We start from the raw sequence: 12,379 nt of genomic DNA on the forward strand, positions 1-12,379 counted from the left end.
TCTTATAAAAACAGCGTGTAACGTTGATCAAAAACCGACGGAACTGCCGATAAAAACCGATGACAAAAACCAATTACAACGACCAGTCAAAAATGTTGAATTTACTCTCTAAATAAGTAGGCAAAATTTCAAGAAAGAAAATTCCCTGCTCCCTTCTAGAGAGCCTAATGTAACAGTTTTAAAAGAAAATATCGAAGTTTATAATTTGGGAATTGTGCAGCACAATTCAAAATTTATCGCAGCAAGCAATGCGCATGTGCTACTTTTATTTTGACATCGAATAATCCAGAAAATTTTTGTGCATGGGGGTGGAGGATAAATTGGATATTTTGTCCGGGGGTAGTGAAAATCTGCAAAATTTGCCTTGTTTTGAGAGCAAACTTGCTCTAATTAGGGGTGATTTTGAATGTCCGGGGGTCAACTGGTATTTGTCTGGGGGTTAGATCTGTTGTCTGGGGAGGGGTCAAAAGTCACAGTCCAAGGGGTAAATTTCCAAAAAATGTGATATTCTCCACCCCCCATATTAAAATTCTTTTCTGGAAGAGCCCAATGCAGAAACTCAATTTTTTTTGAGAATGACTTTCAATATTTCAACCTTCGATTATAATAGAGTAAATTCTTGATAATTCTATTATTATTCGAAGCTTTCTATAATTTGAACTTGTTTCCAGTATCCCCTTCAAGGAGAACCTTCTTAAAATACTTTCTAAAATTCGAACAAATAAGATTCTCCGTTCGAGTTCGAATTAGCGACAGTCGACTTTAAAAAGAAGTTAGTCAATCGCATTTGAAACCAACCAAGCTAAATCCGACGACAAAATCTGAGATTGAACAAGTGGAAAAAGGGTCTTTCTATGGCTGGTTCAATAATAGGATAAATATAATGGAGAAAATAAAAAACTTACCTCTTGGAACTCGCATTCGCATTTTGTGTGAAAACAGTGTGATGAATATCCTTTTATAAATAATTCTAACTTAATTTTTTTCTTTCTTTTAACTGTGTTTAGAGAATGGTATTACAGATTATGATTGAGAAATATGTGTTTATGATCTTAACGTACACAAATTTATCAGAACAACGATTTGCTCTTCACAACGAGAAGTTGAAGTAACAACACAAACGTCCAGCTCTCTTACGCCGGTCTTTATGGCGCTGTTTTTTGGCCAATGACAGCATAAGGTCCGGTGTAAAATGGGCCGAAAATAAAGTAATAGAGGCTCTTTAATATACGGCCAAAGAAAGCAGCTGAGATGGAATTTTTATAAGACTTACTTTATTAATTGGCCATTTGAAGTAATAAAAATGACACGTTCTTTAGAAAAAGTAACAAAATTGTTTTATTACTGACAGTTAACGACCAACCAACGCAAATAAGAGCTTACAAAAACTCCATCTCGTCCCAAAGAAAGCAAGCTTCAAAAAAAGAGACACTTGTGCAAAATTCTGATCAGTAACTGGGCGGAAAGGAACCAGTCAATTTATTACCCGATTATTAAATTATATACCTAAGGTAAGATTCATTGCCAATAAGTTATACGTGCAGCACATTCTCTTATTCGAACTTTCACTATTCGAATATTTCTTTAATTCGAATTTATTCTTAGTCTTGTCGAAGAGAAACTCACTTAAGATAATAAGTGATAATTCAAATCTCTCTGTAATTCGAACAAATAAGTTTTGCCGTTCGAGTTCGAATAAGAGAGAGTGAACTCTACACTCGGTTACAGATTCATGCGCCCTGCAGGTCGTGATCTACGTAAACCAGACCATAGCCCAGAGACATATACATTGAAAACTAGACGAAATCACGAAAATGTACTAATGAATTATGTGATAATTCAATACCGTCAACTGCTCTAACTTGGGACGATTGGTCGAAACATGGGACTGGTTGATATCTGGTCTGTATTTTCATTTACTGTTAAATTAAATCTCTTTGACAACAAATTTGTTTTCGTTTTTTTTTTAATACGCCGTTCATTAAGTCAAATCAAATGACTTTGGAGGTTCGGTGAAATGGTGGCCGAATTGCCGTCCCATGTTTTGTCAGATAGTCCCAAGTTAGAGCAGTTGACGGTTGAACTAGACGGTGAAATAGTTTACTGAATATCCAGGCTACAAAATACATTTCTAAACATAAAGATAATCATAATAATTTCAGTAGGTCTTAGAAAGTAATTAACATGATCGTTAGTGGTTGTATCAGTTGACGATCAAGATGAAAAAATGCTGATAGACTGGTATTTAATATTGATGTACAGTTGACTCTCTCTAATTCGATCTTTAAGAGACCAAAATATTTATTCGAATTAAAGAAAGATCCGAATTACAGAGAGAAATTTTAAGGAATTTTCAACTGAAGGGACAAATATTTCAATTTGATTTACAGAGATTCGAATAATAGAAATTCCAATAAAAGAGATTCGAGTTAGAGAGAATTGACTGTATTTCTTTCATCTTGTGACTCTAAACAGCTTCAAACCTGTTATCAAACAGTACAACAAATCAAATCAAAACGAAATTCAAAAGGTGGCATTACATACTGTCTTCATGAGAATATGAAAATGGTGAAGTCGACAGAAAAAAATAAATAACCTGTCACAACACCGTCCATACGGGGAAAAAACAGTAATACCATTAAAAATCGTCAACTATGTTTTCCCCATTTTCTACAGCAACTAAAGTTTAAGGCTCTAGATGAGGAACGTTAAACTTTGTAAAGTATGTTTCCAATATAGAGAAACTTTTGCATGAGACGCTCAAATTGATGAGACATTCTATCAAAATGACAAGTTTCAAGAGATACTTCCGTTATGAAAAAATTTGGTAACTTTTTTATCAATCATTCATTATCGGGTATACGGGAAGAGATCTTGGAAAAAGTCGTTTCGAGAAACTCTAACTGGCATTATAAGAGATCAGTAATTTTTTTAAGTTCTGTCGAGAACGATGTTCTTATTTCCACCGTATTGTGAGTACTTTAGGGTCCGCAAAGCCTTAAAACGACCCTTAAAGCAACCGTAGTGCAGTGGTAGAGCATCCGGCTACGGCACGCAAAGTTGTGCCAAGTCATACCAAAATTTCCCAAAATGGTACTTGATGCCTCTCCGCTTGATGTTCAGCAATTAAGAGAAGAATCAAGGGTAAGTGGAACAATCCAGTGAGAAAGAGTGGCGCCCTCCCCTACCTTCGGGTAGATAGCTATCGTAAGGGGAGCCTTCGGGTCGCCTCAAACTGCAGTCGCAGAATTACTTTCTTACTTGAGCCTTATTAAAATGTTCTTAACTTGTTCTAATGTTAAAGACATCGAAGCCTTGTTCATTACATAGTTTGTTCTTATATAAAAAACGCGTAAATAAACTGTCCCAGATTTCGCATTTACTCTTAAATTTGTAATTGTATACTCTATACTAGTGAGGTTAAGCATACAAGGATAATCACGACGACGGACGAAAAATGTATAAGGCTAGTGAAAATACGAAATTTGATTGGCTGAAACTCACTAGCCTGTTGAATTTTCGTTCGTCGTCGTGATTTTACCGATTTACTTAACCTCACTAATATTATATTTTCATAAGGTCAAAATGTGTATGTAACAAAAACACAACATTCAAATTCGTAACCAAACAATTTGACTATTTCTCTTTAGTTCTACATTTTAGTTCAAGGTACAAAGTTTTGAAAACAACCCACATTCATGACGTAATGTTTTCTACGGAAAGACCCCGGTTTTTGCCAGTAGTGGCAAGTTTTATACAACTTTTGTCTAGTTTAAATTTGCCACTACTTGCTAAAAACCGGGGTATTTCCGTATGAAACATTACGTCATGAATATCATGAATTCTACTTTATCCTGCTATATCTCATTACATCTCACTGGTACATTTTAAGAGTCGTCTGCAAAAATTCGATCTCTATTTGAAAAAAAAGGGAATAGAGACGTCACAGAGTTTAAAGTCTTTTTAGCAATTTCTACTACATGCACATCTTGACAGACTAAACAGAGTCCAGTCAGGATATAAAATCCATTCCCACTCACTAATATATATAATGACATCAAATATAATCACATATGAGACTTTTATACAAGTTCACTGGTCAAGATTTACAAATAACTCGCTCCTTGTAAACAAACTCCCTTTTGGGAAACATAACCGAGTTTATGTATCGGAGAAAATCGAGGGCGACGGTAAGTGAAATGATACAAAACAAAGTCGATAGTTGGTGTACGGCTCTATATCGTCTTTGCTCACCTAAACAGACGACGGTATTTTGGTGTTTTTACCGTCGTCGAGCAAAGTAGACGATGATTTTGGAGACATGTCAACTTTGCTTTATACCGTCTAACTCGATTTATCTCGAATACATAAACTCGCTGTGAGGTGGAGGAACTACACCGTCCAACTCTTTACAGTATCTGTTTAAGTTTTTACAAAAATTCACATGTAACTGTTACAGACTTTAAATAAAAATCTCTTTGAAACCCAAATACGTGCGTAAAAAACAAATAAAAAATAGAAATTTTTACCACAATATTTTGAAAAGAAAAAAAAAGAAGTTGTATCGTAATAATACCCAGTTTTTAGTAATTCCTCAAGTTTTCATGCATGTGTTTTTGACTCTCACAAGCGCGCTTACTGTACTGTCCCTATTAAAAGAGAGACTGAACCGAAAGTACTATACACTGCTATATAATGTTTTGTACAAAAAATGTGACCCTCTTTTCGTTTCGTCTCATCTTGTCTTGTATGTATTCATTCACAAGAAAATATACTTTAATCCCTTCTCTCAATTTTCATAGACGGTAAACGTATACCAGTGTTTTTTATAAGAATATTGTGATGTGTTTTTTATGTTTCTTGTAATAATTCGGAATCTAGTTAAATCAACCTTCATAAATTAAGAACATGACTACGTACTATAATTTTATAGAGAGTTTTAAATCAACTTAGAGCAACGGAAGTAACTTATTCATGATATGCACCACTGGAGACTCTCCTGAGAACTTTTAAAAATTTCCACCCAATACGTCACTTTTTTATTGTCTATTTTCAAAAGCTCTCAGAAGACTCTCCAGTGGTGCATATCATGAATTTATAAGAATGTTACATATAAAGAAGTTCAGTAGAAGAAGAATGGAGTAGTAGACTTCTTTGGTTTTATACAATAGATTATAAACAGAGCAGTCATAGTGACCAACTTTATCGGTTGTACCACATGCCATTTTTTACGCAAACTTAAACAAAAACCTTCCTCATATTTTTTGAAAACATATCCAGAAACTAACTGACGAATGCTTGAAAGAGCAGGAAACTTTGAGTATTAGGAGAAAAGGTTTCTCCGTTCATTTTTGAACTATCCAAAAACATTATAATGCTTCAAATTTGAGAGTCAAATTACGCGGAAAATTCCAAGAGAGGAAAGTTCGTCATCTCTCTACTACGACGATTAAAAAGACTCGAAAAAAAAAGGACTGGAAAGAGGTTCAAAAGGTTGATGTTTTTTGTTAAACTGTTCTCTAATTAGTCCTGAATCAATAAACTTCCCAACAACAAAAACAAACAAACAAACAAATCTATTTAAGTTTAAATCATTGCATAACTGTAGTTACAGTATTCCGAGACTATAACTGAGTATCATCTAAATAAATTTGAACTGAAGATATCAATGTCGTCCGTACATTTTTTTTCAAGTTTGTAATAAGATTTGAAAAAAACTTGACATATTTTTTTCCGGGAAATACTTATTACTAAATACAAAAATGACACAGAAATTATTTCCAAAGTTTCCCTTTCCTATCTAAAACTGTAGGGGTCTACCTGACCTACCAAGTAAAAAAATTAAAAAGGGCAAATATTGTACAGGCAAACATCTCAAACGCATAACATTCAATTTCAGGTAAAATCTCTTTTTTCTAAAAAGACTACTAGTTCACTCTTCTCCCCTCTTAACCAGTGACACTAGGGGTGTGCTATTCAGACTTTCAGCTTTATATTTCAACAAAACATACTTCAATTTCTTCAAAAGTAAAAAAGTTATACCAAACAGCGTTACTTCCAGGTTTGCCAAGTTGAAAACTCAAAAGTTTTAGCTTCAAAAGCCGTCAAAAGTCATTTTGGCAAAATAGACCTTATCGGAGTTTTTGATTTTTCTAAAAAAGCGATGCATTGTGGGATTGTTTCGAGTGTATTACAATAGAATTCCCTCGAGGAATTCCTAAGAGATTTCTATTGTAATACACCAGAAACAATCCCACAATGCATCGCTGTTTTAGGAAAATCAAAATCCAATAAGGTCTATACCCATCCGGGGAGAAAGTGCCTAAAAGAATTCTCGGACATCTTTTCAAAAAGTCAAAAAGAAATCTACTCCTCGGGTCCTACGGGTAGTAGATGCAGTACCAGCAATAATACGATAACACTAAGGGAACTAATTTTCGGTCAAAAAATATGCAAAAAAATCGCATTTCGCGGTAATTAATCTTCGCGGCTTTGTCTTATTTCGGACAAATTTCTTTCATTTTTCTAGGGATTTTCCAATTTTTGGATGAAAAATGGCTAAATTTTTAATTGTGGGCTCTAATTTCAACGGTTTTACTAAAAAACCGCGAAAACAGCGAAAATGAGTTCCCACGAAAATTAGTTCTTTTAACGAACTGAAGTTTAACATGCAGATCAAGCTTCTATTTTTGTTTTTTACTTTCACTAAATTTAAATTTATATGAACTCACAAACAATCAATTCAACAGTAGTTTTAACATTGTACACAGTTGGCTCTTGATTGTTCGAACTCGAACGGGAAATCTTATCATGCCCTGCCCCCCCCCCCCCTCCGGCGTGCGCATCGAATTGAGGGGGCCAAAAACCCACCAAAGCCCACCATGGTTGGGCGACGAAGAAAATTTTCGAAAATTTTCGGTATATATAAGATTTTTCAAAGTAAAAAAAAAAAATACTTTGCAAAATATTGGGGAGGGGGGGGGGCATGCTTATTTATTCGAATTACGGAGAGATTCAAATCATTAAAGTGTATTTATTGGGCTTCTTCTTGACTGTGGCTGCAGGGGATCAATGTTTTAGTTTCAAATAATAAAAGTTCGAATAAGCCAGAGTCTACCTGATCCATCCAAAACCAAGCATAAGTTATGCTTGGTTTTGGTTATTTAAAAGGCTTTGTTTTCACATAAGTGTTCCCGTTTCATATCAGACACATATTTCATATTGGGACAGTGTCTTGCTATTGTTATATCATGATGGTATGAGCAAAAAATGTTTTTATCTTCCTTTTTCTGACCAATCTTGCTCCACATTCTTGTCAATCCAATGTGAAAAAGCTTGTAAATTAAATTTGATGAGTAAGCTAACGATATTACTCTTATTTAAAAACAAAACCTTTAACCCAAAACAGCTCAAATACTGCTCAAAATATTAACAGTTAAAAACATTCAATCAACGAAGTCGTGAAGAAGGGTCGTACACACGTTATAACTCTCTCGTGAGCAATCGAGCAATCAAACATAGAGAACCCAGTGTCTAAATAAAAACGAAAAGTAAAACAAAAAAAATAGAATGAAAAAAAAAAAGAAAAAGCCAGACTTTTTTGATAAAAAGAAGAAATAGACACGAAGAAAAAGAATAAACTGTAAAAGAAATTGAGCAGACTAAATTCCATAAGAACACGCGTGACGAATAGACTCTTCGTGGGAACTACTACTACCACCAGTATAGCTATACTGAATAACGTAAAAAATAGTCTATCTGATAAGTGCCAGTAGAATGAAAGTAATACAAGAAAATCTTGGAACCAATTCTGTTTCACAACTGAAGAAGTGAAAAAAAACAGGTCATGTTCTTATAAAAAAGAATGTCTCTCGCGATGAAATCCTAAAAATATCATTACGAACAATGAAAAGGATTTAAGAAGAAGAAGACGAATGAGGACGAATAGGGGGGAAGAGGAAAAGTCAGGAAAAAGCAAGAGAGACTTACAAATACACTCTTTTTACTTTACAAGAACAATCTTATAAGAACAATGAGGCTCAAAATGCCAAAAAATGAGAACAATTTAAGAACATTGTTGAGCCTGGAATTACTCAATTTCAATCAATTTAGTGGTCAAAATAGTTAAAATTAGGTATTAAGCCAAAAAAAACGTGATAATATCCTATATACAGGATAAGAACAATTTCAGGGTCAAAGAGTAAAAACAAAAATCTACAGGTTCTTATAAAAAAAAAAGAGTATAAAGATGAAAGAAACGAAGAAAAGGGAATCAGAATTCGGGATGATCACATTGTGCAAATCAAAAAGAAACGATTGATAGATTCCAAAAAAATAAATAAGTGACACACTATCGCAACGATGAAGAAAGAAGCAATTTTTTTACTTTTGATATATTAGTGCAGTCTAAATGTGCCAAAAGTCATAAACATTGTGCACAAGGGCGTAAAAGCATGAAACTTTGCACAATGGTAGTTTAGGGGTCAAAAATGGATTTAAATCTCAGACCCAAAAAATTGGCACCTGTTTGTGTATTTTACAGACCAGAATAGGTTTCCAGGCTAAAATGAAAATCTTTTTCTCCAAAGTATGTCATGTTACATACCGTTGGAAAGCATGTTTCATGCCCGTTCAGAAAAATATTACAACCCATATCTGAAAATGAAGCCAATAAAAGTTATTGGGGAAGGTTGTTTAAAAAATGACCGAAAATGACGTAATTGCTGATGTCAGCAAAAATTCCAGGACCACCCAAACGTGTTTATTTTTGTGAAATTCAATAGAGTACCTCTCAGGTACTAAATACTATTGGTTAGATCAGCTGCAAGCTTATTTTATAATAGTTTTTTTGAGTATTGTTAGGTTGACAAATTTTGCCTTAGTAATGCTCTACCATGGGCATGCCCGGTGCAAACCCTTTAGCCTAAGGCTTTCGACCGGTCATGAAAACGCCATATTCTATGTCAAGTGAGGTTAACTCTCAAGCAAAGCTATCCATTTGGTCATTGAAAGATCCTCTATTGAATTTCACAAAAATAAACGTGTCTGTGTGGTCCTGGAATTTTTGCTGACGTCAGCAATTATGTCATTTTCGGTCATTTTTCAAACAACCTTCCCCAATAACTTTTATTGGCTTCATTTTCAGATATGGGTTGTAATGTTTTTCTGAACGGGTATGAAAAATGCTTTCCAACGGTATGTAACATGACATACTTTGGAGAAAAGAATTTTCATTTTAGCCTGGAAACCTATTCTGGTCTGTAAAATACACAAACAGGTGCCAATTTTTTGGGTCTGAGATTTAAATCCATTTTTGACCCCTAAACTACCATTGTGCAAAGTTTCATGCTTTTACGCCTTTGTGCACAATATTTGCACAACTAGACCGTACTATATTATAACTTTTTAAATGAAATAAAGTATGTCTTTTTAACGATGCTTGTAAGGGATCTACACTTAACTCTGGTAAATTCTAAAATAAGACACAAGTACTCGTGGGCCACTTGGTGAAGTACTTTCGGGTACTTTTTCCTTACTATTTTTGACCCTAACCAAAATAAACAAACAAAGAACTATTTTCAAATTTCTTTACACAAAACCCTTTTATTGACCTAGCAACCAAAATCGAGCTATAAGGTTTTGTTTTTACATAAGTGCTACCGTTTCATATCAGACACATATTTCATATCAGGACAGTGTCTGCCTATTGCTATTATGCTGATATAAGCAAAAAGATGTTTTTCTTTTCCTCTTTCTGACCAATCTTGCTCCACATCCGAGTAGATTCAATGTGAAAAAGCTTGTGAATTAAAACTGATGAGTAAGCAAACGATATCACTCTTATCTAAAAACAAAACCTTTAAAACATACAGAGTTTAAACTATCGCTACAAAACTATACTTTATGATTGAGCATTTCCACGACAAGTTGAAATTCGGATTTGAAGTTTGGATGATTTGAAATTCAGATCTGAGATCCTGTCTACACATGTCTACGAAAACAAAAAAATCAAGCCAAAACAAAGAAAACCAATAACATTAAAATGGATTCAAAATTAACAACACACCAAAATATGAACCAAAATTTTTGTGCACTAAAGAACTAACGTTATGATAGAAAATCCTTTCAGTGTGTTACTTAACGATGCTACTACACAACTATTGAGCAGACAATTTTGACAAAAAGGTAATTAAAGCTCATTAAAGACTGCACAATCAATTAAAAGAATTAACCTTTTTTACTGTTTCTCTGAAGAATATTTTTAGTAAGAAACAAATGCTTCTACTCAGGTTTTTTAAAAAGGTTTATCCATCCATTCAAATATATTTTTGTTTTGAATTCCCAAATCTACAATATAGCAAGTTTTCCTTTCCCAGCTGGCACACAACGTCGTTTCAACGTTTTTCTAATATTCACAACGCCCAAATAACGTTAGATGAACGTTAAAACAACTTTGTGTGTCAGCTGGTTTTATCTAAATTCAGCTGTTTTTTGTAAAATTCATATGATTCATATGAGAGGAGAGAGGATAGTTTATGCTATCAGATGAGCTTGCTTAAAATACTTTTGGCTAAAAGTAATACTACTTACAGATATAATTATTACGTTTAAGAAGGATATCCAATTGACAAAGCAAACATAGGATAAAAAGTTTCTATGAACATTTCTAAGAACCACGAGCATAATGACTCATCGACTATGTACCACCACTCCTTTTTGTTTCTTATTCTAGATTTTAATGAGGCTTGCTTGACAACTAAAAGGATGAGTAACTGATTGTAATGTTTCAAGCATCTAGCACCAAAGGAAATCTCTATACATAAACAAATAAACTGAATAAAGTTTGTGCTGAAGGTTTTCAAAAGGTCTCGTGAAAAAAAAATCACCCAGTCCATGTTAGCCCCAGTTAGCCCCGCTCTACCTAAAGGAGGTTGTGCAAGGTTGTGGGTTCAATCATCAACCGATCAATACCAAAGATTTAATGATTGGTAATTATTGATGTTTCTCTCTGTTCTGATGTTCAACAACAATTGAAGGGTCTAGAGTAAGTGCTTGGATTTCCAGGAAAAAAAGTATGCTCGCCCCTATCTTTGGGTAAACAGCTAAAAAAAAGTGAAAACTGACTGCTACATTATCCATAATCAATGAAACATTAACTAATACATCTTTTCGACCGTAGCCTCCAATTAGCACGCAGCCATTTTTTTGTCCGTTTTACCCCCTAAAACCGTCCAGTCTTTTTTGCACCTATTAACAATAGAAAAAGGTGTAAAAAAGGATTGGGTCGAGTTTAGGGGGATAATTAAATAATAATAAAGTGGCACGCGCCTGACCACGCGACTACGGTCGAAAAGGTGTATTAATTAAACGAAAATTTCTCACCGAGAAGGTTGGCTTGTTGTGCAATATTGATATTCTGGTTCTGCTGTACTCGCCCACCTGCACAATAAATAAACGTTCAATGAGTCAAGTCAGAATGCAAATCTAACAAGAAATGGTATTCAAATCAACAAATCAGACTGTTTGCAATTGGAACTAATTGGAACCTCTTTTTTTCGAATATTTCTGTAATTCGAACTAAAATATTGGTCCACTCAGCTGGAAAGTGGTTTAAAATACACTCTGTAATTCGACTCTTTCTCTAACTCAAATTAGGAAAACCTAATCCCTTGAAGATCAAATTAGAGAAAGTCAATTGTAACATTAAAAAAATATGAATCCTCGTTAAGCCAATACCATTAATTTCATTATAACGTCCTCTAAAGTTAAAAAAGCTAAGAAAATGGCTTATCCGATATTATAAAATTCCTTTAATTACCATACAGTTTAGCATAACAAAACCGCAAACAGTATTAAATACATGAAGAGGAAGTTGAAAGGAGAGAGGTGGAGATCTTACTTAAAGATCTTATTTTCACATAAGTGTTTCCGTTTCATATCAGACACATATTTCATATCAGGACACAGTGTCTGTATTTTGTTATATTATGCTGATATAAGCAAAAAGATGTTTTCTTTCCTTTTTCTGACCAATCTTGCTCCACATCCGTGTCAATCCAATGTGAAAAAGCTTACGAATTGAAATTGTTGAGTAAGCAAAAGATATCACTCTTATTTAAAAACAAGACCTTTAACATACCTTATCGGGGGAAAACAAAATCGGTTAATAAAGGTGTAAAAACTTGTTTATGGACTTAAGTGTAAGCTTTAGATGTTTTAATGGCTTTAGATCTTGTAAGGCTCTTTTTTATTAACTTTTGTTTGGCCTGCTCTGGGTTGGCTAGGAAAGTTTTGGAAACATGGGTTTGCACTTTCATTCTCTAATATTATTTTAGAACTTTGTATGTTGAGGTAAATTTTGTTTTTTCTAAAGAGCTTG

At 34.0% G+C, this 12,379-nt stretch overlaps 1 protein-coding gene across 2 annotated transcripts in view; it reads right to left on the bottom strand.

The window, feature by feature from the left end:
* Positions 1–12,379, bottom strand: part of LOC136806275 (mediator of RNA polymerase II transcription subunit 15-like) — a 41,477-nt gene that overhangs the window by 19,065 nt on the left and 10,033 nt on the right. The window contains exon 4 of one of the 2 annotated variants that reach the window (XM_067062837.1): positions 11,383–11,439. In XM_067062837.1, the coding sequence (XP_066918938.1) occupies positions 11,383–11,439 (57 nt within the window). Of the gene's footprint in view, positions 1–905; positions 994–11,382; positions 11,440–12,379 lie in introns of those variants that run through there. The other variant, XM_067062843.1, reaches the window with a different exon arrangement.

Source organism: Clytia hemisphaerica, unplaced genomic scaffold, assembly GCF_902728285.1.
Source record: "Clytia hemisphaerica strain Z4C2 unplaced genomic scaffold, Clytia hemisphaerica genome assembly, whole genome shotgun sequence".
NCBI classification, from domain to species: Eukaryota; Metazoa; Cnidaria; class Hydrozoa; order Leptothecata; family Clytiidae; genus Clytia; species Clytia hemisphaerica.